Below are 24407 nucleotides of genomic sequence, written 5' to 3' on the forward strand. Positions count from 1 at the left end.
AGGGGAGTGTCGTTGAAGCTGAAGGGAAAGGTGTATGCTGCACGTGTGAGAAGTGTTATGATTTATGGGAGCGAGACATGGGTAATGAACGTAGAGCAGCAACGAAGGCTGGAAAGGGTGGAAATGCGAATGGTTCGGTGGATGTGCGGAGTATCGTTGAGAGAGAGGAAGACAAATGATGAATTGCGAAAGATGATGGGAATAGAGCCTGTGATGGATGCTGTGAAAAGAAACAAGTTGAGATGGTTTGGTCATGTGTTGAGGAAGGATGAAAGTGACTGGTTGAGAAGAGTGATGGAAATGAATGTAGAAGGAAGTAGAGGACGGGGAAGACCAAGAAAGACTTGGCTAAAGATGGTGGAAGAAGAAATGTGGGTAAAGGGGGTTAACAAGGGGAGATGCAGAAAATAGGGCAAAATGGAGAAGATTGTCATGGGGACCGCAAGGCTAACCCCCGCTCCAGCAGGGAAAATTGCCTTGAAATGCATGTTGTAGCTGAATGCACCCGGCGTTGCCCGGGTTCTTTTTTAATTAATTTAATCTTCTGTACATAGGTCTGACGCGAGCCCAGTATCAGTTAATGCTCAACGATTCCTTGTTCTTTCTTCTGTCGGGCCCCGCGAGAGAGAATTTTGAAAGCATGTGTTGCAATCAGTCAGATATTCCTATTAAGTGCATAAGTTGTACGTCAAGAGAGTTTTGAAAGAAGAAGAAGATTTATTGCAAAATGGGCCCAGCCCGGCCGAGGCGGCCTCGAGCAGCCTCGCCACCTAGCCTATAACCTTCCTGGGGCCCGTCCCAACATTTTTTTGTTTCAGAGGTTTCCTCCTATCTTTCACCGTTCAGGAGATGAGCGCGTGCAGACAAACAAAAAACAAACAAACAAAAACTTTCTTTTATATATATATATATAGAAGACTACCTGAATGCACCCGGCGTTGCCCGGGTTCTTTTTGAATGAATTTACTACTATAATTCAGCTTTTACTCGCGGCCGTAGAAGGTTGACTATTATAATTCACCTTTTACTCACGGCCGGCCGTAGAAGATTGACTACTATAATTCAGCTTTTACTCGTGGCCGTAGAAGATTGACTACTATAATTCAGCTTTTACTCGCGGCCGTAGAAGATTGACTTCTATAATTCAGCTCAGCTTTTAATTGCGAAATGGGTCCAGCCCTGGTGGTCTGGTCGTAGTCAACGTGTGGCCCTGAATGGATTTCTCTCATCTCCCCTTCCTGTTCAGGCTGGAGTTCCCCAAGGAAGTGTGCTGGGCCCTGTGCTTTTTCTGGTCTTTATCAATGATCTCTCTGACTCTCTGGAAAATCCTCTCTATCTCTTTGATGATGACTCCACTCTCTGCCGCTCCATTCCTCTTCCCTCAGATAGGCAGTCTGCAGCCTCCTCACTCTCTGAAGACCTGGACAAAATCACAGACTGGTCAAACAAGTGGAACATGTCTTTCAATCCTGCCAAATCTCACTCTCTTACTATGTCTCTCCGAAAAGATCGACTGGACAACCCTCCCATCTACTTTCTCAACAATCCTCTCCAAGAAGTTCTGTCACTCAAGCTTTTGGGTCTCACTATCTGCCATGATCTTTCTTGGGAAAACCACATTTCCAAGCTGGCCTCCAAAGCCAGTCGCCGACTGGGCATCCTCCGTCGTGCGAAGTCCTTCCTCGGCACACCTGAGCTCCTCACCACATACAAGGCTTTCATCCGCAGCTCAATGGAATACTGTTCTCCCCTATGGGCTGGTGCTCCTGCCTCACACCTGGCTCGGCTTCACGCTGTTGAATCCAAAGCTTTCAAAATCATTGGAATCTCCCGCGATGAAGCTATCTCTGAGGGCCTTTCACTCACTCACCGCAGGCAGGTAGGTGGTCTTTCTGTCTTCTACCGACTCCTCTCCGGCCTTGCTCCCCCAGCTCTCTCCGTGCTCTGTCCCCCAAATATTCCTACAGGTCGCACAAGATCTGCCAGCAACCCTCTGATGGTTAAACTGCCGAAATCTCGGCTCTCTGCTCACCTTCACTCTTTCATTCCTCTTTTCTCCCGCCTGTGGAACAAACTCCCACACTCCCTTCAATCCCTCTCCTCCCTCCAGGTCTTTAAAACAGCTGTTCACCACCATCTCTTATCTTCCCCCATCCATAACCTTGATCTTTTCTACCCCCACTAATTCACCCCAGATCCACCTTATTTGAAATTCCAACTTATTTCCTGGAAATCCTGGCAGTGTCCATATGTTTATACCTCTCCCATCCCCCCCCCCCTTCACATGCCTCCCCCCCTTCACATGCCTCCCCCCTTCACATGCCTCCCCCCCAAAGCCCTCTCCCTCCCACAGATCTCTCGATGTCTCCATGTCTCTCGGTCCCTGCTCTCAAATGTTGTGTTTGTGTCCTTCCCCCTCTCTCCCCATCTTGTCTACCGCTCCCGATGTTATTTGTTTTATGTGTCTGTTTGTCTTTCTGTGTGATTAATTTTCGCTCTTTCACGAGCCTCGATCTTGTATACAAAAAAAAAAAAAAAAAAAAAAAAAAAAAAAAAAAAAAAAAAAAAAAAAAAAAAAAAAACAACAACAACCCCGGCCGAGGCGGCCTCGACCGGCCTCGCCATCTCGCCTATAACGTTCCCGGGGCCCGTCCCGACATTTTTAGTTATTTTTGAATGAATTTACAACTTTAATTCAGCTTTTACTCACGGCCGTAGAAGATTGACTACTATAATTCAGCTTTTACTCGCAGCCATAGAAGATTGACTACTATAATTCAGCTTTTACTCACGGCCGTAGAAGATTGACTACTATAATTCAGCTTTTACTCGCGGCCGTAGAAGATTGACTACTATAATTCAGCTTTTACTCGTGGCCGTAGAAGATTGACTACTACAATTCAGCTTGTACTCGCCGCCGTAGAAGATTGACAACTAGAATTCAGCTTTTACTCACGGCCGTGGAAGATTGACTACTATAATTCAGCTTTTACTCACGGCCGTAGAAGATTGACTACTATAATTCAGCTTTTACTCACGGCCGTAGAAGATTGACAACTATAATTCAGCTTTTACTCACGGCCGTAGAAGATTGACTATTATAATTCAGCTTTTACTCGCGGCCGTAGAAGATTGACTACTATAATTCAGCTTTTACTCGTGGCCATAGAAGATTGACTACTATAATTCAGCTTTTACTCATGGCCGTAGAAGATTGACTTCTAAAATTCAGCTTTTACTTGCGGCCGTAGAAGATTGACTGCTATAATTCATCTTTTACTCATGGCCGTAGCAGATTGACTACTATAATTCATCTTTTACTCGTGGCCGTAGAAGATTGACAACTATAATTCAGCTTTTACTCGTGGCCATTGAAGATTGACTACTATAATTCAGCTTTTACTCATGGCCGTAGAAGATTGACAACTATAATTCAGCTTTTACTCGCCGCCGTAGAAGATTGACTGCTATAATTCAGCTTTTACTCACGGCCGTAGAAGATTGACTACTATAATTCAGCTTTTACTCGCGGCCGTAGAAGATTGACTACTATAATTCAGCTTTTACTCGCGGCCGTAGAAGATTGACTACTACAATTCAGCTTGTACTCGCCGCCGTAGAAGATTGACAACTAGAATTCAGCTTTTACTCATGGCCGTGGAAGATTGACTACTATAATTCAGCTTTTACTCGCGGCCATAGAAGATTGACTTCTAAAATTCAGCTTTTACTTACGGCCGTAGAAGATTGACTGCTATAATTCATCTTTTACTCATGGCCGTAGCAGATTGACTACTATAATTCATCTTTTACTCGTGGCCGTAGAAGATTTACAACTATAATTCAGCTTTTACTCGTGGCCATAGAAGATTGACTACTATAATTCAGCTTTTACTCATGGCCGTAGAAGATTGACAACTATAATTCAGCTTTTACTCGCCGCCGTAGAAGATTGACTGCTATAATTCAGCTTTTACTCGCGGCCGTAGAAGATTGACTACTATAATTCAGCTTTTACTCACGGCCGTAGAAGCTTGACTACTATAATTCAGCTTTTACTTGCGGCCGTAGAAGATTGACTGCTATAATTCATCTTTTACTCGCGGCCGTAGAAGATTGACTACTATAATTCAGCTTTTACTTGCGGCCGTAGAAGATTAACTGCTATAATTCATCTTTTACTCGCGGCCATAGAAGATTGACTGCTATAATTCAGCTTTTACTCATGGCCGTAGAAGATTGACAACTATAATTCAGCTTTTACTCGCCGCCGTAGAAGATTGACTGCTATAATTCAGCTTTTACTCGCGGCCGTAGAAGATTGACTACTATAATTCAGCTTTTACTCACGGCCGTAGAAGATTGACTACTATAATTCAGCTTTTACTTGCGGCCGTAGAAGATTGACTGCTATAATTCATCTTTTACTCACGGCCGTAGAAGATTGACTACTATAATTCAGCTTTTACTCGCGGCCGTAGAAGATTGACTACTATAATTCAGCTTTTACTCACGGCCGTAGAAGATTGACTACTATAATTCAGCTTTTACTTGCGGCCGTAGAAGATTGACTACTATAATTCAGCTTTTACTCACGGCCGTAGAAGATTGACTACTATAATTCAGCTTTTACTCATGGCCGTAGAAGATTGACAACTATAATTCAGCTTTTACTCGCCGCCGTAGAAGATTGACTGCTATAATTCAGCTTTTACTTGTGGCCATAGAAGATTGACTACTATAATTCAGCTTTTACTCATGGCCGTAGAAGATTGACTACTATAATTCAGCTTTTACTTGCGGCCGTAGAAGATTGACTGCTATAATTCATATTTTACTCGCGGCCGTAGAAGATTGACTACTATAATTCAGCTTTTACTCGCGGCCGTAGAAGATTGACTACTATAATTCAGCTTTTACTTGCGGCCATAGAAGATTGACAACTATAATTCAGCTTTTACTCGCGGCCGTAGAAGATTGACTACTATAATTCAGCTTTTACTCGCGGCTGTAGAAGATTGACGACTATAATTCAGCTTTTACTCGTGGCCGTAGAAGATTGACTACTATAATTCAGCTCAGCTCTTAATTGCGAAATTGGCCCCGCCTGGCTGAAGCGGCCTCGAACGGCCTCGCCACCTAGACTGTAACCTTCCCGGGGCCCATCCCGACATTTTTTGTTTCAGAGGTTTCCTCCTATCTTTCACCGTTCAGGAGGTTAGCGCATGCAGACAAGCAAACAAACAAACAAAAACTTTATTTTATATTTATAGAAGATGGATATAGATATAAATATAATAATATAATATATAAAAATATAATATATATAGAAGAAGAAGAAGAAGATGATAGATGACTCGGCCCAGGTTTGATCCACTGACCCTCCAGAGCGTACGTTCTCACCATTACACCACCGACTCTACCGTTACACCACCATGTTGGCCAAATAATATGTTTGTGGTTAATTGGAGAATTAACACCTGGAGTAAGTTGTTGGGAGTGTTTCGTTGTGAATATGACACAGGCGTTATGGGCCCCATGGTGTCCACGTAAGTTCTAACTTCTTTGTTTGATATGTTGTGAATTTACAGATGTTGTGTGCATACAGTACCTTGTCAATTCTTGCAATACTAAAGGTGATTTCTTCTTTCCAACACACGTGGTTTTCCTCAGGATTACTTGATGCCTTACAGTTGGCCAGACCCAACAACCTGCAAAATAAAGACAAATATGATATTACACATAAAATAAAACAACAACAAATGTACTTGTGTGTTTTGGGCATAACTTCATCTCCACACTTTACGTTATTTTTTATAATAAATACAAATACAGTATTCATTTAGGAAGGAGGGGTTGGGGCAGCACTTCCTTTTACCTGGGTCACATTTCGATGGTACAGTATATGGGATTTGAGTCTCTTCTTCTCTCTACTATGAACCCAAAACAAAATAACCAAATTTCCTTCTTTCAAATGTATAGATCCATCCACATATTATATACACAAAATAGTAAATTTTCAGCCTCTTCCCCTTTCAATATACTTTCCTTAACACCCTCTCATAATGACATTACCTCCACATAACCTCCTTTACACACCCCCGTGACCTCCAACCAATCTTTCCTTCTTCCCAATCCCTGAAAACTCTTTTTTTCCTCCTTATCATTCTTTTCTCAATCTCAATGAATGCAAACCCTCCCATTCAGTGTGCATGATACATGATCTTGCATCAAAGTACATGTGATGAGCTCAGCCATGATCAATGGTCCTAATGACCAGCTCTTTGCAAATCAATTCCAAGAACGACCGATATGTTTTCACTTTACCTTGTTAAATGCTAAACGTACTCGTACATAGCGACTATGATCAGCTGTTTCATGTGCAGAAGTAAATTGAGCAAAAGCTTTGGAAACAGAACAGCCATAGATAGGTTGGCTTCCATGGGGAGAAGGAAATTCCCTCCTTAGGAAACACCCCGCTGAGTGTGGTGAGAAAGGCGGAGTCTTTGTTGTGACGTCACTGATACCCAGAGTGCCCCAGGAAGTAATAATAATAATAATGCATTTATTTTATATAGCGCTTTTCAGGAAGCCCAAAGACGCTTTGACAGAGTGCAAAACATAATGCATAGCAAAACATAAAGACAATTGCAAAAAAAGAAGAATCAATAGGGAAATATTCAAAGCACAAAGGAGGGAGAAGGAGAGGAGATAGTCAGGGGTTAGATGCTGTGGGTTAAATGTTGAATGCAGTGTTGAACAGGTGGGTCTTGAGTGATGTTTTGAATGTGGTGAGTGAGGAGGAGTCTCTGATGGTGTGAGGTAGCGAGTTCCAGAGGGTGGGAGCAGCGATGGAGAAGGCCCTGTCCCCCCAGGATCTAAATTTGGTCCAGATGGGGGGGGGGGGGGTCAGGAGGTTGGTACCAGCAGAGCGGAGGTTGCGGGTGGGAGTGTGTCTGGAGAGGAGGTCAGCCAGGTAGGATGGGGCCAGGTTATGGAGGGCTTTGTAGGTCAAGAGGAGGATTTTGTACTGGATTCTCTGGGAGATGGGGAGCCAGTGAAGCTTGTAAAGGACGGGGGTGATGTGGTCACGGGTCCGGGAATGGGTGAGTAGACGGGCAGCGGAGTTCTGAATGTATTGGAGTTTATTGGTGATTGTTGAGGGTGAACCATAAAGGAGGCTATTGCAGTAGTCCAGACGGGAAGTGATGAAGGCGTGGATGAGGGTTTCTGCAGCCACGGAGGAGAGGGATGGACGGAGACGGGCGATGTTTTTCAGGTGAAAGAAGGCTGTCTTTGTGATCTGTTTAGTGTATTTGTCGAAGGAGAGGGTTTGGTCAAAGATGATGCCAAGATTCCGGATGTGAGGGGAGGTGGATACTGGGAAACCGTCGATGTTGAGGGCAAAGTTATGGGTGGACTTGGTGAGCGTTTTTGGGCCAATGATGATTATTTCAGATTTATCATAGTTAAGTTTGAGGAAGTTGATTTGAAGCCAGGATTTTATTTCAGTGATGCAGTTTGTCAGGATAGAGTGGGTGGCGGTGGAGACGGACTTGGTGGAGATGAAAAGCTGGATGTCATCGGCGTAGCAGTGGAATTGGAGACCATGACGGCGGATTAAGTGACCGAGGGGGGACAGGTAAAGGATGAAGAGGAGGGGGCCAAGAACTGAACCTTGGGGGACACCTTGGGGGAGGGGAGCAGTGAGGGATTTGCAGTTATTGATGGAGATGAACTGACGTCTGTCAGAGAGGTATGATTTAATCCAAGAGAGGGCAGTGCCGGTAATGTTAAAGGTGGTTTCAAGTCGGGTGAGGAGGATGGTGTGATCGATGGTGTCAAAGGCGGCGCTGAGGTCGAGGAGGATGAGAATGTTGAGGTTGCCAGCGTCAGAGGAGAGGAGAAGGTCGTTGGTGATTTTGAGGAGAGCAGTTTCAGTACTGTGGTTGGAGCGGAATCCGGATTGGAATGTTTCATACAGGTTATTGGCAGAGAGGTGATGTTTGAGTTGAGTGGCTACAGCGCGTTCCAAAACCTTTGACAGAAAGGGTAGGTTGGAGATGGGTCTGAAGTTATTTAGGGTGTCAGGGTTTAGACCAGGTTTTTTCAGAATGGGGGTAACAGCAGCAATTTTGAGGGATGGTGGGACGATGCCTGTAGACAGGGAGGAGTTTATTGTTGCAATGATAAGTGGAGAGAGAGCAGGAAGGGAGGCCTTGACAAAGCTGGAGGGGATGGGGTCAAGAGTGCAGGTGGCAGTTTTCATTCCGATGAGGAGTTCAGAGAGGTCAGTAGGGGAGACTGGGGAGAATTGAGACAGGGGATGGCAGGATAAGGGGGGGCAGGTGGTTTGAGGGGGAGCGGGTGCGGCGGTGGTCAAGCTGTTGTAGATGTTTTCAATTTTGCGTTGGAAGAATGAAAGGAAGGAGATGCAGTGACGGTACTTCCCCCAAGCTCAGTGGCCGTGTTGGTCTCGTCATCGAACAGTCCTGTGTTGTGTCTCGTATATTCGTCTGTTTGTCCATGTGTGTGAGATGTGTATGTGGCAGAGTGACTACGAGCCCTAGGTACTGTAAAAACAAAACAAAAAAAAAACAAAGCAAAAAAACGATGCAAAGCCAGTTTGGTTCAAACCGATCTGCACATCAGTTTACAAAAGGTTTAAATTGTATTCATTTTCACAAATCAATGTACAATTACTTAGCTTTGTATAAACCAAGAAATACATAATGCAACTCCACGTGGTAGTAAAACCTCTAAACCCGTAGATTTACACAGATACAAAATAAGAAATACAGAAATACATGGCCGACTATCAAGGGGAGACGTAAAATCAAGACTCTCTATTCACCTTCACTCTTTCATTCCTCTTTACTCCCACCTCTGGAACAAACTCCCTCACTCTCTTCAATCCCACTCCTCCCTCTAGGTCTTTAAAACAGCTGTTCACCACCATCTCTTATCTTCCCCCATCCAAAACCTTGATCTTTTCTACCCCTGTTAATTCACCCCAGATAAACTTTTTTTAAATACCGACTTCTTTCCTGGAAGTCCTAGCAGTATCCATGTGTTTTTTACCTTTCCCACTCCCCCCCCCCCTCACCCTTCCCCCAAGCCTTCTCCCACCCAGATCTCCCGATGTCCCTGTTCTCCATCTTGTTCTCCCGCTCCCTTTATCATATGTTTTATGTGTCAGTTTGTCTTTTTTGTGATCAATGTTAGCTCTTACACGAGCCTCGATCTTGTATACAAAAAAAAAAAAAATACCCCTCCCTTTATATCAGGGATCGTTTCTCTGGTTGCAGCTTTTACATGGGGACTGAAAATACGTTTCTCAGCTTCTACTGGACGAAATCGGCTGCAAATTTCAGAAGCAAATGCTTTGTATGTTGAGGTAATATGTTCCAAATTTCAGCAATGTCTGTTTCCACATTCTTGAATTTTATTTAGAAAACCCTCGAAATCATGTTGGTGTCTGTCCGTCCGTCCGTCCCTCCGCCCATAATGTGTTGGCACTCATATCTCAAGGACTATACATTGAAACTAGCTGAAACCTGGAATATACATCAGCCAATAGGTCTAATTAATGGCTTTCGAAACAAATTCCACCTAAGTGCCATAGTTTTTGCTTTAAAATTAATTTATATTTTATATTTCGTTTTTGCTTTAAAATTATATTAAAGTAACCAAGTAATGCTCTAGAAAAGTTCATAGGAAGCGGCGCCAATTTGATTTATACACCTGCATGAAGAAGTAAATGTATTTTATTTGCCAGATGTCGGGCGCCCCTTCATATGAACTTTTCTAGAGCATTACCTGGTTCCTCATAAGAACACAAGGGTAGTCCAGCATGCACACGAGATTTTTTGAATGTCCCTTATTTTGTATTGTTTGACATTTTCTACAAACTATGGAATGTCCCTTCTTTTCTATACTTTGCCACATGGCAGATACCCTGATATAAAGGGGCCTTTTCTATGCCCCTGGAATTTTACCCAAGAATTACAATAGTGAATCCACATGGTGAAAAATGGGGAACACCAAATGTGAGCTGCAAGATCAGGTTGCCGGAGCAGGAACGAATAAACACAAGAGTAAGAAAATGAGTATACAGTATTTTCAGCCTCCTAGTCTATGTAGTAAACCTTCTGAAGTAGGTATCACGTGTAGACCAAGGAGGTGGCGTAGTTAGGAGTAAGAAAATCACGGGTAGCCTTGGAACTGCTCGGTCAGCTGACTCCAGTCTTTCAGACTCTGTGAGTGCTGCTCTCATAATGTCTGAACTCAGTGGCAGTGAAGATGAAAATTCTCAATGGCAAGATGTTTGGGAGTGCCATCAACAATCGCCCTTTATAATTTGCAGTCCAAAAGTGTTGTCATTGTTGCTGAAAAATCCTACTCTTCTGGTTGGGTCCAGATTTTCCATAACCCCCCAGAATCTTCCTGGAGACTCAGATGCACTTCCCTTTAGTTGGTCCAGTTCCGTTCCCAAATTTTCCACCGGGCTGAGCACTCACTGATTTGCAGCCCCACGCAGCAAATCCCCACGGAGTCAAAACTGACATATTAATTTAATTAATTTCATATTGCAAAGTATCTCGTCTTTGAATTATGTTTACAGAAATCTGCTGAAACAGATACTGTACTTTGACATTGACAAAAGGAAAATCAGACAAGAGATGAAGACACCGAGACAGGTAGACAAAGCAGACAAATCCAGAAACACCAAAACTACTGTATGTAATGTATAATTGCAATAAAACTTTGCATAACTAATACTACACCTCTGAGCTCATATCACACATTATGTAAAGGGCAAATGAAGTACAATACACAGATCAAACATTCATGAGATCAAACCAGGAAGGGTAGCACAAACATCTGACAAGGCCAAGACTATTGTGGGCTGTTTGAATGATAGGAGGATGCACAGTGCTCGCTTACGCAGGGTTCAGTTCCAGAAAGGTGATGTCCTTTTCCAGAGCAATGATTCTCAATGCCAGGTAGCAGGATGAGGTCAGCAGAAGAACTATCCTGGAATATAAAGTGAGAAATGCAAGGTGAGGAACCGACAGGTATCAATCCAAGGTCCGTCCAAACAGCACATTAAGTCAGAACAAGCTTCTTATTATTGTCTCTCACTGAACTATTGACCTTTGTAATAATACAATGTGCAGTGTTGGTGAAAACTGAAAGGATTCTGGGAATATCAAGAAATATAATTATATTCTTATAAATAAACATTATCTGGTTTTTCATTGTACAATTATACATTCCACAGGAGAATGGTGGAGGTAGCATCATGTTATGGGGCTGCTTTTCATCAGCAGAGTTAAAAGAATCTGTTTTCACATGATATTCAAACGATTGTTACCATGTATGATATAGAAGAGATTTAAAAGAACATACAGTGGCCTGCACAAGTATTCACCCCCTCCAACGTTTTCACTTTTTTATTTTACCTGGGCTTATTTTATGATCCGTTAAATCAAACTTCACAAACAAGGAATATATAGTCTTCGAATATATAGTCTTCACAAACAACTCCAAAGTGATAAAGCTAAAAAAAATGCAGAAAAACTGTGAATAAGTTTGATTAGCAGAGAAAATCAGTTACATAGGTATTCAAACCCTTTCAAGAAGATTTCAAAGTCTCTCATTATCCCTTTGAATACGGTGATATCCATCATTTCCACCCAGAATCTACACAGATTAGGCCGCCCATCCAAACTCAGCAGCCGCGCAAATAGGAAACTGGTTCGGGATGTCACTGTAAATCCAAGAATAACTTTGAAAGATTGCAAGGCTCTATGATGATGAAGAGGATGAGTGTTCATCAATCAAGAATATCCCGTTCCCTTCACAAGGCTGGCCTCCATGAGCACGTGGCAAGAAAGAAACCATCACTGAAAAAGACATATGTTTACGAGCTCGTATAGAGTTTGCGACATTAACCAAAATCGAATCGGCTTGTTGTCACCTAACCAACTCATCCACCAAGTTTTGCCATAAGTCATCCACAACTTTTTTTAAAATATCGTGATATATATAGTTTTTTGCGCGATCTCTCAATGGTGAAGAATCACTTTTTAAAATTAAATAATTCTCAGGTCCAGCTCCGGATTCAGATCTTCACCAACATCTAATCATTTCGTCCTTGTCACATACCCTACCTCTCCACCAAATGTCGTCCGAATCTGTCCACTGCTTTTTGCGACATCTTGTTCACAGACAAACAAACAGACAGGCAAACAGACAGGTGAAGATCTGACGGGTGAAAACTTTTGTGGCGAAGGTAATCAATGCCGAGAAGGCCTTACTTGACTTATTATCTGTACCTGGTTTTATCAGTTCGATGAGGTGCGTGGAGGTGGTCGGGTGAAGAGGGAGGGTGCTTTACAATGTTTGGGGATACATAAAGAGCTCCACCAACAGGAGTACACTTACAAAAACAGGTAAACGCAAAGAATGATGTTGATGAGGCCATTTTCATCCTTTGTAGACTTGGGATTCTGAGCAGAACCTGCTAGAAAAAAAAATAAAAGGAAGGAGGGGTGGGGGTGGTGGTGCAAACCAATGTATTTGGTTATTTTGACCATCATGTTTGCACATCATCATTGTCAGTGTAGCCTTCCAGATATCCATCTATCTATAATTCCAGTAATCTCTGTCTGTACGTTTGTACGTTTGTACGTCTGTACGTCTGTTTGTCTGTGACCGCTGTTTCTCGACAACCACGGGTCCGATATACTTTTAACTTGCCAGGTATATTGCTGGGGACCCGAGGATGTGCCTTTTCAAGGTTTCATATTAATCGGACAATTACTTACCGAGCTATGTCCAAAAAACGATTCAACCAATCAGAGAGCAGCGAACGATCGCGTGTGCCGAACGTGGCGGGCACACTCTGCCTCGGATGGCACATTTGAGAGCGTATTCATTTATTTCACGTTTGCAAACTATGTTGGCGCTATGTTGGCGTTAAACGATGTTTTAAAACTAATAAAAACGAATTTGCGATTCATTCGCTTTCCTGCGCGTTTGTGTACGCGATGGCGATTTCTTTACCAAACTCCGGAAGCCGTTCGCTTTGGACCGAACCATTTCATGTAAATAGAGGGGGGGGATTGTCACCACTCGCAAGCCGTTCGCTTTGGACCAAACCATTTCATGTAAATAGAGGGGGGGGGATATAATTTTAGATATAGATATAGTACGGGCATGCCCTAGTATTAATAATTCCAGTAATCTCTGTCTGTACGTTTGTACGTTTGTACGTCTGTTTGTCTGTGACCGCTGTTTCTCGACAACCACGGGTCCGATATACTTGAAACTTGCCAGGTATATTGCTGGGGACCCGAGGATGTGCCTTTTCAAGGTTTCATATTAATCGGACAATTACTTACCGAGCTATGTCCAAAAAACGATTCAACCAATCAGAGAGCAGCGAACGATCGCGTGTGCCGAACGTGGCGGACACACTCTGCCTCGGATGGCACATTTGAGAGCGTATTCATTTATTTCACGTTTGCAAACTATGTTGGCGTTAAACTATGTTTTAAAACTAATAAAACCGAATTTGCGATTCATTCGCTTTCCTGCGCGTTTGTGCACGCGATGGCGATTTCTTTACCAAACTCCGGAAGCCGTTCGCTTTGGACCAAACCATTGCATGTAAATAGAGGGGGGGGATTGTCACCGTACTCGCAAGCCGTTCGCTTTGGACCAAACCATTTCATGTAAATAGAGGGGGGGGGATATAATTTTAGATATAGATATTGTACGGGCAATGCCCTAGTCCATATTAATTGATGTAACAACAAGGAAAGCAGGATGGAAATTTGGAGCATTGAAAATGAGGAGCCGGACATTCATACAGTTGCTCTCACAAACACATAGAATATAAGGAGACGTGTTCTGTAAAATACACACAGACCGATGGTGCAAAAAGGAAGCATCTACATCTCTATCATTTGCTTTCTTTTCCGGTTACTATTATAAAACTTTCCTCCAAAATCGATCGGTCCATCAAACTTCGCAGAAACAAAGATTACACCAATAATTGTCAGGTTTGTTCAAGCTATCCCCATTGTAAGTAGCTCAATGTGAGGTCTAAAAGGTCGAAGTAGTTCTGGGTGTTAATGAGGATTTCCCAAAATCTCACTAATTGGGTCATCATGAGGTCTAAAAGGTCGAAGTAGTTATGGGTGTTAATGAGGATTTCCCAAAATCTCACTAATTGGGTCATCATGAGGTCTAAAAGGTCAAAGTAGTTCTGGGTGTGAATGAGGCTTTTCCCAAAATCTCACTACTTGGGTCATCATGAGGTCTAAAAGGTCAAAGTAGTTCTGGGTGTTAATGAGGCTTTTCCCAAAATCTCACTACTTGGGTCTTCATGAGGTCTAAAAGGTCAAAGTAGTTATGGGTGTAAATGAGGCTTTTCCCAAAATCTCACTACTTGGGTCTTCATGAGGTCTAAAAGGTCAAAGTAGTTCTGGGTGTTAATGAGGCTTTTCCCAAAATCTCACTACTTGGGTCTTCATGAGGTCTAAAAGGTCAAAGTAGTTATGAGGCTTTTCTCAAAATCTCACTAATTAGGTCTTCATGAGGTCTAAAAGGTCAAAGTAGTTATGGGTGTTAATGAGGATTTCCCAAAATCTCACTAATTGGGTCATCATGAGGTCTAAAAGGTCAAAGTAGTTCTGGGTGTTAATGAGGCTTTTCCCAAAATCTCACTAATTGGGTCTTCATGAGGTCTAAAAGGTCAAAGTAGTTATGGGTGTTAATGAGGATTTCCCAAAATCTCACTACTTGGGTCTTCATGAGGTCTAAAAGGTCAAAGTAGTTATGGGTGTTAATGAGGCTTTTCCCAAAATCTCACTAATTGGGTCTTCATGAGGTATAAAAGGTCAAAGTAGTTATGGGTGTTAATGAGGCTTTTCCCAAAATCTCACTAATTGGGTCTTCATGAGGTCTAAAACGTCAAAGTAGTTTTTTTTTTTTTTTTTTGTATAAAAGATCGAGGCTCGTGAAAGAGCGAACATTTATCACACAGAAAGACAAACCGACAAACCGACACATAACCGACAAACCGACACATAGAACAAATAACATCGGGAGCGGTAGACAAGATGGGGAGAGAGGGGGAAGGACACAAACACAACACAACACAACACAACACAACACAACATTTTAGAGCAGGAACCGAGAGACATGGAGACATCGAGAGATCTGTGGGAGGGAGAGGGCTTTGGGGGGGAGGCATGGGAAAGGGGGTGGGAGAGGCATAAAACATATGGACACTGCCAGGACTACCAGGAAAGAAGTTGGAATTACAAACAAGGTGGATCTGGGGTGAATTAGTGGGGGTAGAAAAGATCAAGGTTTTGGATGGGGGAAGATAAGAGATGGTGGTGAACAGCTGTTTTAAAGACCTGGAGGGAGGAGTGGGATTGAAGGGAGTGTGGGAGTTTGTTCCAGAGGCGGGAGAAAAGAGTAATGAAGGAGTGAAGGTGAGCAGAGAGCCGAGATTTCGGCAGTTTAACCATCAGAGGCTTGCTGGCAGATCTTGTGCGACCTGTAGGAATATTTGGGGGACAGAGCACAGAGAGAGCTGGGGGAGCAAGGCCGGAGAGGAGTCGGTAGAAGACGGAAAGACCACCAACCTGCCTGCGGTGAGTGAGTGAGAGGCCCTTGGAGTTAGCTTCATCACGGGAGATTCCAATGATTCTGAATGCTTTGCTTTCAACAGCGTGAAGACGAGCTAGGTGTGAGGCAGGAGCACCAGCCCAGAGGGGAGAGCAGTATTCCATTGAGCTGCGGATGAAAGCCTTGTACGTGGTGAGGAGCTCAGGTGTGCCAAGGAAGGACTTCGCACGACGGAGGATGCCCAGTCGGCGACTGGCTTTGCAGGCCAGCTTGGAAATGTGGTTTTCCCAAGAAAGATCATGGCAGATAGTGAGACCCAAAAGCTGCAGCGACAGAACTTCTTGGAGAGGATTGTTGAGAAAGTAGATGGGAGGGTTGTCCAGTCGATCTTTTCGGAGAGACATAGTAAGAGTGTGAGATTTGTCAGGATTGAAAGACATGTTCCACTTGTTTGACCAGTCTGTGATTTTGTCCAGGTCTTCAGAGAGTGAGGAGGCTGCAGACTGCCGATCTGAGGGAAGAGGAATGGAGCGGCAGAGAGTGGAGTCATCAGCAAAGAGATAGAGAGGATTTTCCAGAGAGTCGGAGAGATCATTGATAAAGACCAGAAAAAGCACAGGGCCCAGCACACTGCCTTGGGGAACTCCAGCCTGAACAGGAAGGGGAGATGAGAGAAATCCATTCAGGGCCACACGTTGACTACGACCAGAGAGGAAGTCCGCAAGCCATGCATGGAGATTTCCATGGATACCATAGGAGTAGAGTTTGGTGAGCAGAGCTGGGTGCCAGACCGTATCGAAGGCACGTGATATGTCGAGGGAGACAGCTCTGATTTCCTGTTTGGCATTGAGGACCTCCATCCATTGTTGAGACAGGAGAAGCAGCATGTCCAGAGTAGAGTGACCTGGTCTGAATCCAAATTGATGATCAGAGATCAAGCCATTGGAGAAGAGGAAAGATTTCATATCCGAAGCAATGATGGATTCCATGACTTTGCTGATAATTGGGAGCAGGCTGATTGGTCTGTAGTTAAAAGGATCTGTTTTTGCACCTTTTTTGTGTAAAGCGGTAATGTTTGCTGATTTCCAGGATGCTGGCAGATGACCTTGAGCAAAAGATAGGGTGAAAAGAACAGAGAGAGGGTGAGATAGAGCGGCAGAGCAGGATTTTAGGACCCGTGGGCTGATGCCGTCTGGTCCAGTTGCAGAATCAGAGTCGAGGTTAGACACAAACTCCTCCACCTTGTCAGGAGAGAAGGACACAGAGTCCAGGAGCAGTTGGGTTCGACTGGGAAAGGTGGGAACAGAGAGAGATGGGTTTGGGACTAAAGATTTTGAGGCAAACACAGAGTTGAGGCATTCGGCTTTGTCACGTGCGATGTCAACTGTGTGGCCATTTGAGGTAAGGGAGGGGATGGAGGGGGAACAAACACCAGAAACGGATTTGACCAGACGCCACCAGGATTTGGAGGAAGGAGACAGGTTTGAGAGTTCATTCTTGAGTGAGGAGAGATAGTGCTTCCTGGCACTCCTGAGGGTAGACACACACTTGTTCCGAGCTTGGTGGAAGGAACTGAGATTGCCTTCAGTTGGATTAGCCTTCCAAGAGGCAAAGGCAAGTTGTTTCAGGGCAACTGCCTCACCACAAGATTCGGTGTACCATGGACGGGAGGAAGGGTAAGACAACTGAAGACGAGATGGGATAAATCTGTGCATGAGAGAGATCAGTTTGCTTTGGAAGAATTCCCAGGAAGAATTGATGTCAGAGGCAGTGGAGATGGGAGACCAATCCAGACGATTGATGGCTGCTTGAAGCCCGTCCCAGTCGGCCTGAGTGAAATGCCAGACTCTTCGACGCTGAGGAGGCTCTCTGAGAATGGCCAGAGAGATGTCCACTTTGACAAGCACATGATCAGAAGAACCGATTGGAGCAGAAGAAGAGCAGCAGACATTAGCAGGGAAGTTTGTCATAACCAAATCTAGAAGAGAAGAAACTCCATTGGCTGAGATCCGGGTCGGGAAATTGACAGATTGTGTCAATCCCAGTGAGTCACAGAAGTCCTTTGCTGAGGTTCCATGACTGGTGAGAGAGGAACCCACACCCAACCAGGTGGCATGATGACAGTTGAAGTCACCACATATGAGGAAGAGAGAGTTGGGATGAGTGGATAGAAGTTGGTCCATGTTGTCAGAGAGTGAAATGTAAATTGAGTCATCACTGTTTGGGGGACGGTACAGAACACATATGAACAAAAGGTGGGAGCGGAGAGGAACCCGTAGCCAGAGGTACTCCTGGGGGTGAGGAGGAGAGAGGGCAGTGCAAGGAGAATGAGGAAGAGAGTTTTTGATAAAGATAGCCACCCCACCACCAGGACGAGGCTCAGGTCTATCATACCGGAAGAGGGAGTAACCAGGAAGAGATATTGAGGAATCAGAGACATCTTGAAGGAGGAAAATCTCTGTTAAGCAGATCAAGTCTGGATTGTCAGAAGCAACCTGTATGGAGAGATCAGTCAAGTTTGAGCGAAGGCCCCGGATGTTTGAGGTCCATACCGTTAAAGAAGAGAGAGGGGGAGCATCGGGTACAGGACAGGGGAGGGGAGGAGTAGGGTAAGATGAAGGATGAGAGGGGGAGGTAGGGAGAGCAGTTGATAGTGTGTCAGAGATTACAGAAGAGTTCCAAAAAAGGGAAGGATGAGGAGGATGAAAGGTTTGGTGGTGAAGGGATGAGGCAGAGTGAGGGGTTGTTTGAGGGGGGGCATGGGACAGTAGAAGGTTGGGGGGGGGGGTGGAGGCATGAGATAGAAGGGAGACGAGGTGGGGAGGAGGCAACTTTGAGAAGGGGGGAGGAGGGAGAATTTGAGAGGAATGGTATGGGAGGAGATTTGAATGGGAGGAGTTGGGGGGGAGTTTTGAAGGGGAGGAGTGAGGCGGGAGTTTAGGAGGGGAGGGGCAAGGGGGAAGTTTAAGAGGAGAGGGGCAAGGGGGGAGTCTAGTAGTGGAGGGGCAAGGGGGGAGTCTAGTAGTGTAGGGGCAAGGGGGGGGATTTGGAGGGGAGGGGCAAGGGAGGAGTTTATGAGGGGAAGGGCAAGGGAGGAGTTCAGGAGTGGAGGGGCAAGGGGGGGGATTTGGAGGGGAGGGGCAAGGGGGGGGATTTGGAGGGGAGGGGCAAGGGAGGAGTTTATGAGGGGAAGGGCAAGGGAGGAGTTCAGGAGTGGAGGGGCAAGGGGGGGGATTTGGAGGGGAGGGGCAAGGGGGGAGTTCAGGAGTGGAGGGGCAAGGGGGGAGTTTAAGAGTGGAGGGGAAAGGGGGTAGTTTAGGAGTGTGGGTGCAAGGGGGGGATTTGGAGGGGAGGGGCAAGAGGGGAGTTTAGAAAGTGGATGATTAATGAAAGACGAACATTGATAACAAATTGGGTTTGTTGTGATTTTCAAGTTAGCAATCCGATTCAGAACGATGGAGGAGGGATGGAATGAATGTGAATTTAGACCATGTAGTGAGGGAGACGTATAAGATATTGAATTTCTTTTTTTTGACGTGGAATGAGTTGGAGAGGAAATTGAGAAAAGCCTTTTAAATAGGAAGAAAAACAGCGTGTTGTAATATACCACTGAATAAACCACTGAAGGGGAAAGGGTAAACATATTTAAAATAATATTTAAACAGAACCGTGAACAATCTTATATGCACAAAATACCAACGGGGGGAGGGCCGAGAGGGACCACCACGAGTCACGTGAACAGGGCAAAAGGTGGATGGCAAGGAGATAATGGGGGCGGGGCGAAAAGCACCGCGATACACCTGGACAGAAAGTACAGGATGAGACAACGGCACACGTGGAGAAAGGAAAAATAAATGTGTTTTTTTTTTTTTTTTTTTTTTGGGGGGGGGGGGGGTGGTGGGGTGGGGTGGGGTGTGGATTTAAAACGTTAGACAGAGAGTATTACGTTCGGTGTAGAAGGGAAAAACTGAGAGCCAAGCAAAACACGATGTAGGGGACTTAAGTTAACAAACACCGACAGGGGTACAAGGCCGCACACGAGGCGCAGAACAGGATTAATTAATTACGAGTTACAGGAAATTCAAACCAAAATTAACTATAAACAAACAATAAAGCATGGACGATAATCAATCATGGACGAATCATGGACGATAAGCATAAAGCAAACAATAAGTTATGGGTGTGAATGAGGATTTCCCAAAATCTCACTAATTGGGTCTTCATGAGGTCTAAAAGGTCAAAGTAGTTCTGGGTGTTAATGAGGCTTTTCCCAAAATCTCACTAATTGGGTCATCATGAGGTCTAAAAGGTCAAAGTAGTTCTGGGTGTGAATGAGGATTTCCCAAAATCTCACTACTTGGGTCATCATGAGGTCTAAAAGGTCAAAGTAGTTCTGGGTGTTAATGAGGATTTCCCAAAATCTCACTAATTGGGTCTTCATGAGGTCTAAAACGTCAAAGTAGTTCTGGGTGTTAATGAGGCTTTTCCCAAAATCTCACTAATTGGGTCTTCATGAGGTCTAAAAGGTCAAAGTAGTTCTGGGTGTTAATGAGGCTTTTCCCAAAATCTCACTAATTGGGTCTTCATGAGGTCTAAAAGGTCGAAGTAGTTATGGGTGTGAATGAGGATTTCCCAAAATCTCACTAATTGGGTCTTCATGAGGTCTAAAAGGTCGAAGTAGTTCTGGGTGTGAATGAGGATTTCCCAAAATCTCACTAATTGGGTCATCATGAGGTCTAAAAGGTCAAAGTAGTTCTGGGTGTTAATGAGGCTTTTCCCAAAATCTCACTAATTGGGTCATCATGAGGTCTAAAAGGTCAAAGTAGTTCTGGGTGTGAATGAGGATTTCCCAAAATCTCACTACTTGGGTCATCATGAGGTCTAAAAGGTCAAAGTAGTTCTGGGTGTTAATGAGGATTTCCCAAAATCTCACTAATTGGGTCTTCATGAGGTCTAAAAGGTCAAAGTAGTTCTGGGTGTTAATGAGGCTTTTCCCAAAATCTCACTAATTGGGTCATCATGAGGTCTAAAAGGTCAAAGTAGTTCTGGGTGTGAATGAGGATTTCCCAAAATCTCACTAATTGGGTCATCATGAGGTCTAAAAGGTCAAAGTAGTTCTGGGTGTTAATGAGGATTTCCCAAAATCTCACTAATTGGGTCATCATGAGGTCTAAAAGGTCGAAGTAGTTCTGGGTGTTAATGAGGATTTCCCAAAATCTCACTAATTGGGTCATCATGAGGTCTAAAAGGTCGAAGTAGTTATGGGTGTTAATGAGGATTTCCCAAAATCTCACTAATTGGGTCATCATGAGGTCTAAAAGGTCGAAGTAGTTATGGGTGTTAATGAGGATTTCCCAAAATCTCACTAATTGGGTCATCATGAGGTCTAAAAGGTCAAAGTAGTTCTGGGTGTTAATGAGGATTTCCCAAAATCTCACTAATTGGGTCATCATGAGGTCTAAAAGGTCGAAGTAGTTATGGGTGTGAATGAGGATTTCCCAAAATCTCACTAATTGGGTCATCATGAGGTCTAAAAGGTCGAAGTAGTTCTGGGTGTTAATGAGGATTTCCCAAAATCTCACTAATTGGGTCATCATGAGGTCTAAAAGGTCGAAGTAGTTATGGGTGTGAATGAGGATTTCCCAAAATCTCACTACTTGGGTCATCATGAGGTCTAAAAGGTCAAAGTAGTTCTGGGTGTTAATGAGGATTTCCCAAAATCTCACTAATTGGGTCATCATGAGGTCTAAAAGGTCGAAGTAGTTATGGGTGTGAATGAGGATTTCCCAAAATCTCACTACTTGGGTCATCATGAGGTCTAAAAGGTCAAAGTAGTTATGGGTGTTAATGAGGATTTCCCAAAATCTCACTAATTGGGTCATCATGAGGTCTAAAAGGTCAAAGTAGTTATGGGTGTTAATGAGGATTTCCCAAAATCTCACTAATTGGGTCATCATGAGGTCTAAAAGGTCGAAGTAGTTATGGGTGTTAATGAGGATTTCCCAAAATCTCACTACTTGGGTCATCATGAGGTCTAAAAGGTCAAAGTAGTTATGGGTGTTAATGAGGATTTCCCAAAATCTCACTCATTAGGTCTTCATGAGGTCTAAAAGGTCAAAGTAGTTATGGGTGTGAATGAGGATTTCCCAAAATCTCACTACTTGGGTCATCATGAGGTCTAAAAGGTCAAAGTAGTTATGGGTGTTAATGAGGATTTCCCAAAATCTCACTACTTGGGTCATCATCAGGTCTAAAAGGTCAAAGTAGTTATGGGTGTGAATGAGGATTTCCCAAAATCTCACTAATTGGGTCATCATGAGGTCTAAAAGGTCGAAGTAGTTATGGGTGTTAATGAGGATTTCCCAAAATCTCATACTACTTGGGTCATCATGAGGTCTAAAAGGTCAAAGTAGTTATGGGTGTTAATGAGGATTTCCCAAAATCTCACTACTTGGGTCATCATGAGGTCTAAAAGGTCAAAGTAGTTATGGGTGTTAATGAGGATTTCCCAAAATCTCATACTACTTGGGTCATCATGAGGTCTAAAAGGTCAAAGTAGTTATGGGTGTGAATGAGGATTTCCCAAAATCTCACTACTTGGGTCATCATGCGGTCTAAAAGGTCAAAGTAGTTATGGGTGTTAATGAGGATTTCCCAAAATCTCACTACTTGGGTCATCATGCGGTCTAAAAGGTCAAAGTAGTTATGGGTGTTAATGAGGATTTCCCAAAATCTCACTACTTGGGTCATCATGAGGTCTAAAAGGTCAAAGTAGTTATGGGTGTTAATGAGGATTTCCCAGAATCTCACTACTTGGGTCATCATGAGGTCTAAAAGGTCGAAGTAGTTATGGGTGTTAATGAGGATTTCCCAAAATCTCACTAATTGGGTCATCATGAGGTCTAAAAGGTCAAAGTAGTTATGGGTGTTAATGAGGATTTCCCAAAATCTCACTAATTGGGTCATCATGAGGTCTAAAAGGTCGAAGTAGTTCTGGGTGTTAATGAGGATTTCCCAAAATCTCACTAATTGGGTCATCATTAGGTCTAAAAGGTCAAAGTAGTTATGGGTGTTAATGAGGATTTCCCAAAATCTCACTAATTGGGTCATCATGAGGTCTAAAAGGTCGAAGTAGTTCTGGGTGTTAATGAGGATTTCCCAAAATCTCACTAATTGGGTCATCATGAGGTCTAAAAGGTCAAAGTAGTTATGGGTGTTAATGAGGATTTCCCAAAATCTCACTAATTGGGTCATCATGAGGTCTAAAAGGTCAAAGTAGTTATGGGTGTTAATGAGGATTTCCCAAAATCTCACTAATTGGGTCATCATGAGGTCTAAAAGGTCAAAGTAGTTATGGGTGTTAATGAGGATTTCCCAAAATCTCACTACTTGGGTCATCATGAGGTCTAAAAGGTCAAAGTAGTTATGGGTGTTTATGAGGATTTCCCAAAATCTCATACTACTTGGGTCATCATGAGGTCTAAAAGGTCAAAGTAGTTTTTTTTTCTTTTTTTTCTTTTTGTATACAAGATCGAGGCTCGTGAAAGAGCGAACATTAATCACACAGAAAGACAAACCGACACATAAAACATATAACATAGGGAGCGGTAGACAAGATGGGGAGAGAGGGGGAAGGACACAAACACAACATTTGAGAGCAGGGACTGAGAGACATGGAGACATCGAGAGATCTGAGAGAGGGCGAGGGCTTTGGGGGGGGGGGGGGCGTGGGAAGGGGGCGGTGGGAGAGGTATAAAACATATGGACACTGCCAGGACTTCCAGGAAATAAGTTGGAATTTCAAACAAGGTGGATCTGGGGTGAATTAGCGGGGGTAGAAAAGATCAAGGTTTTGGATGGGGGAAGATAAGAGATGGTGGTGAACAGCTGTTTTAAAGACCTGGAGGGAGGAGTGGGATTGAAGGGAGTGAGGGAGTTTGTTCCAGAGGCGGGAGAAAAGAGGAATGAAAGAGTGAAGGTGAGCAGAGAGCCGAGATTTCGGCAGTTTAACCATCAGAGGGTTGCTGGCAGATCTTGTGCGACCTGTAGGAATATTTGGGGGACAGAGCACAGAGAGAGCTGGGGGTGCAAGGCCGGAGAGGAGTCGGTAGAAGACAGAAAGACCACCTACCTGCCTGCGGTGAGTGAGTGAAAGGCCCTCAGAGATAGCTTCATCGCGGGAGATTCCAATAATTCTGAAAGCTTTGGTTTCAACAGCGTGAAGCCGAGCTAGGTGTGAGGCAGGAGCACCGGCCCATAGGGGAGAACAGTATTCCATTGAGCTGCGGATGAAAGCCTTGTATGTGGTGAGGAGCTCAGGTGTGCCGAGGAAGGACTTCGCACGACGGAGGATGCCCAGTCGGCGACTGGCTTTGGAGGCCAGCTTGGAAATGTGGTTTTCCCAAGAAAGATCATGGCAGATAGTGAGACCCAAAATCTTGAGCGACAGAACTTCTTGGAGAGGATTGTTGAGAAAGTAGATGGGAGGGTTGTCCAGTCGATCTTTTCGGAGAGACATAGTAAGAGTGTGAGATTTGTCAGGATTGAAAGACATGTTCCACTTGTTTGACCAGTCTGTGATTTTGTCCAGGTCTTCAGAGAGTGAGGAGGCAGCAGACTGCCGATCTGAGGGAAGAGGAATGGAGCGGCAGAGAGTGGAGTCATCAGCAAAGAGATAGAGAGGATTTTCGAGAGAGTCAGAGAGATCATTGATGAAGACCAGAAAAAGCACGGGGCCCAGAACACTGCCTTGGGGA

At 44.1% G+C, this 24407-nt stretch overlaps 1 protein-coding gene across 9 annotated transcripts in view; it reads right to left on the reverse strand.

Annotated features, from left to right (window-relative positions):
* The window catches only part of LOC137434579 (GRAM domain-containing protein 2B-like), a 114850-nt gene that overhangs the window by 9016 nt on the left and 81427 nt on the right, over positions 1-24407 (reverse strand). For 6 of the 9 annotated variants that reach the window (XM_078785682.1, XM_078785679.1, XM_078785677.1 and 3 more), the window contains 3 exons: positions 12451-12529; positions 10948-11037; positions 5612-5711 (listed from right to left, as the gene is read on the reverse strand). In XM_078785682.1, coding sequence (XP_078641808.1) covers positions 5612-5711; positions 10948-11037; positions 12451-12529 — 269 coding nt within the window. The remainder of the gene's footprint in view (positions 1-5611; positions 5712-10947; positions 11038-12450; positions 12530-24407) is intronic. The other 3 variants (XM_078785683.1, XM_078785680.1, XM_078785678.1) reach the window with 1 other exon arrangement.

The sequence above is a fragment of the Myxine glutinosa genome, chromosome 10, assembly GCF_964187855.1.
Source record: "Myxine glutinosa chromosome 10, kmMyxGlut1.1, whole genome shotgun sequence".
NCBI lineage: Eukaryota > Metazoa > Chordata > Myxini > Myxiniformes > Myxinidae > Myxine > Myxine glutinosa.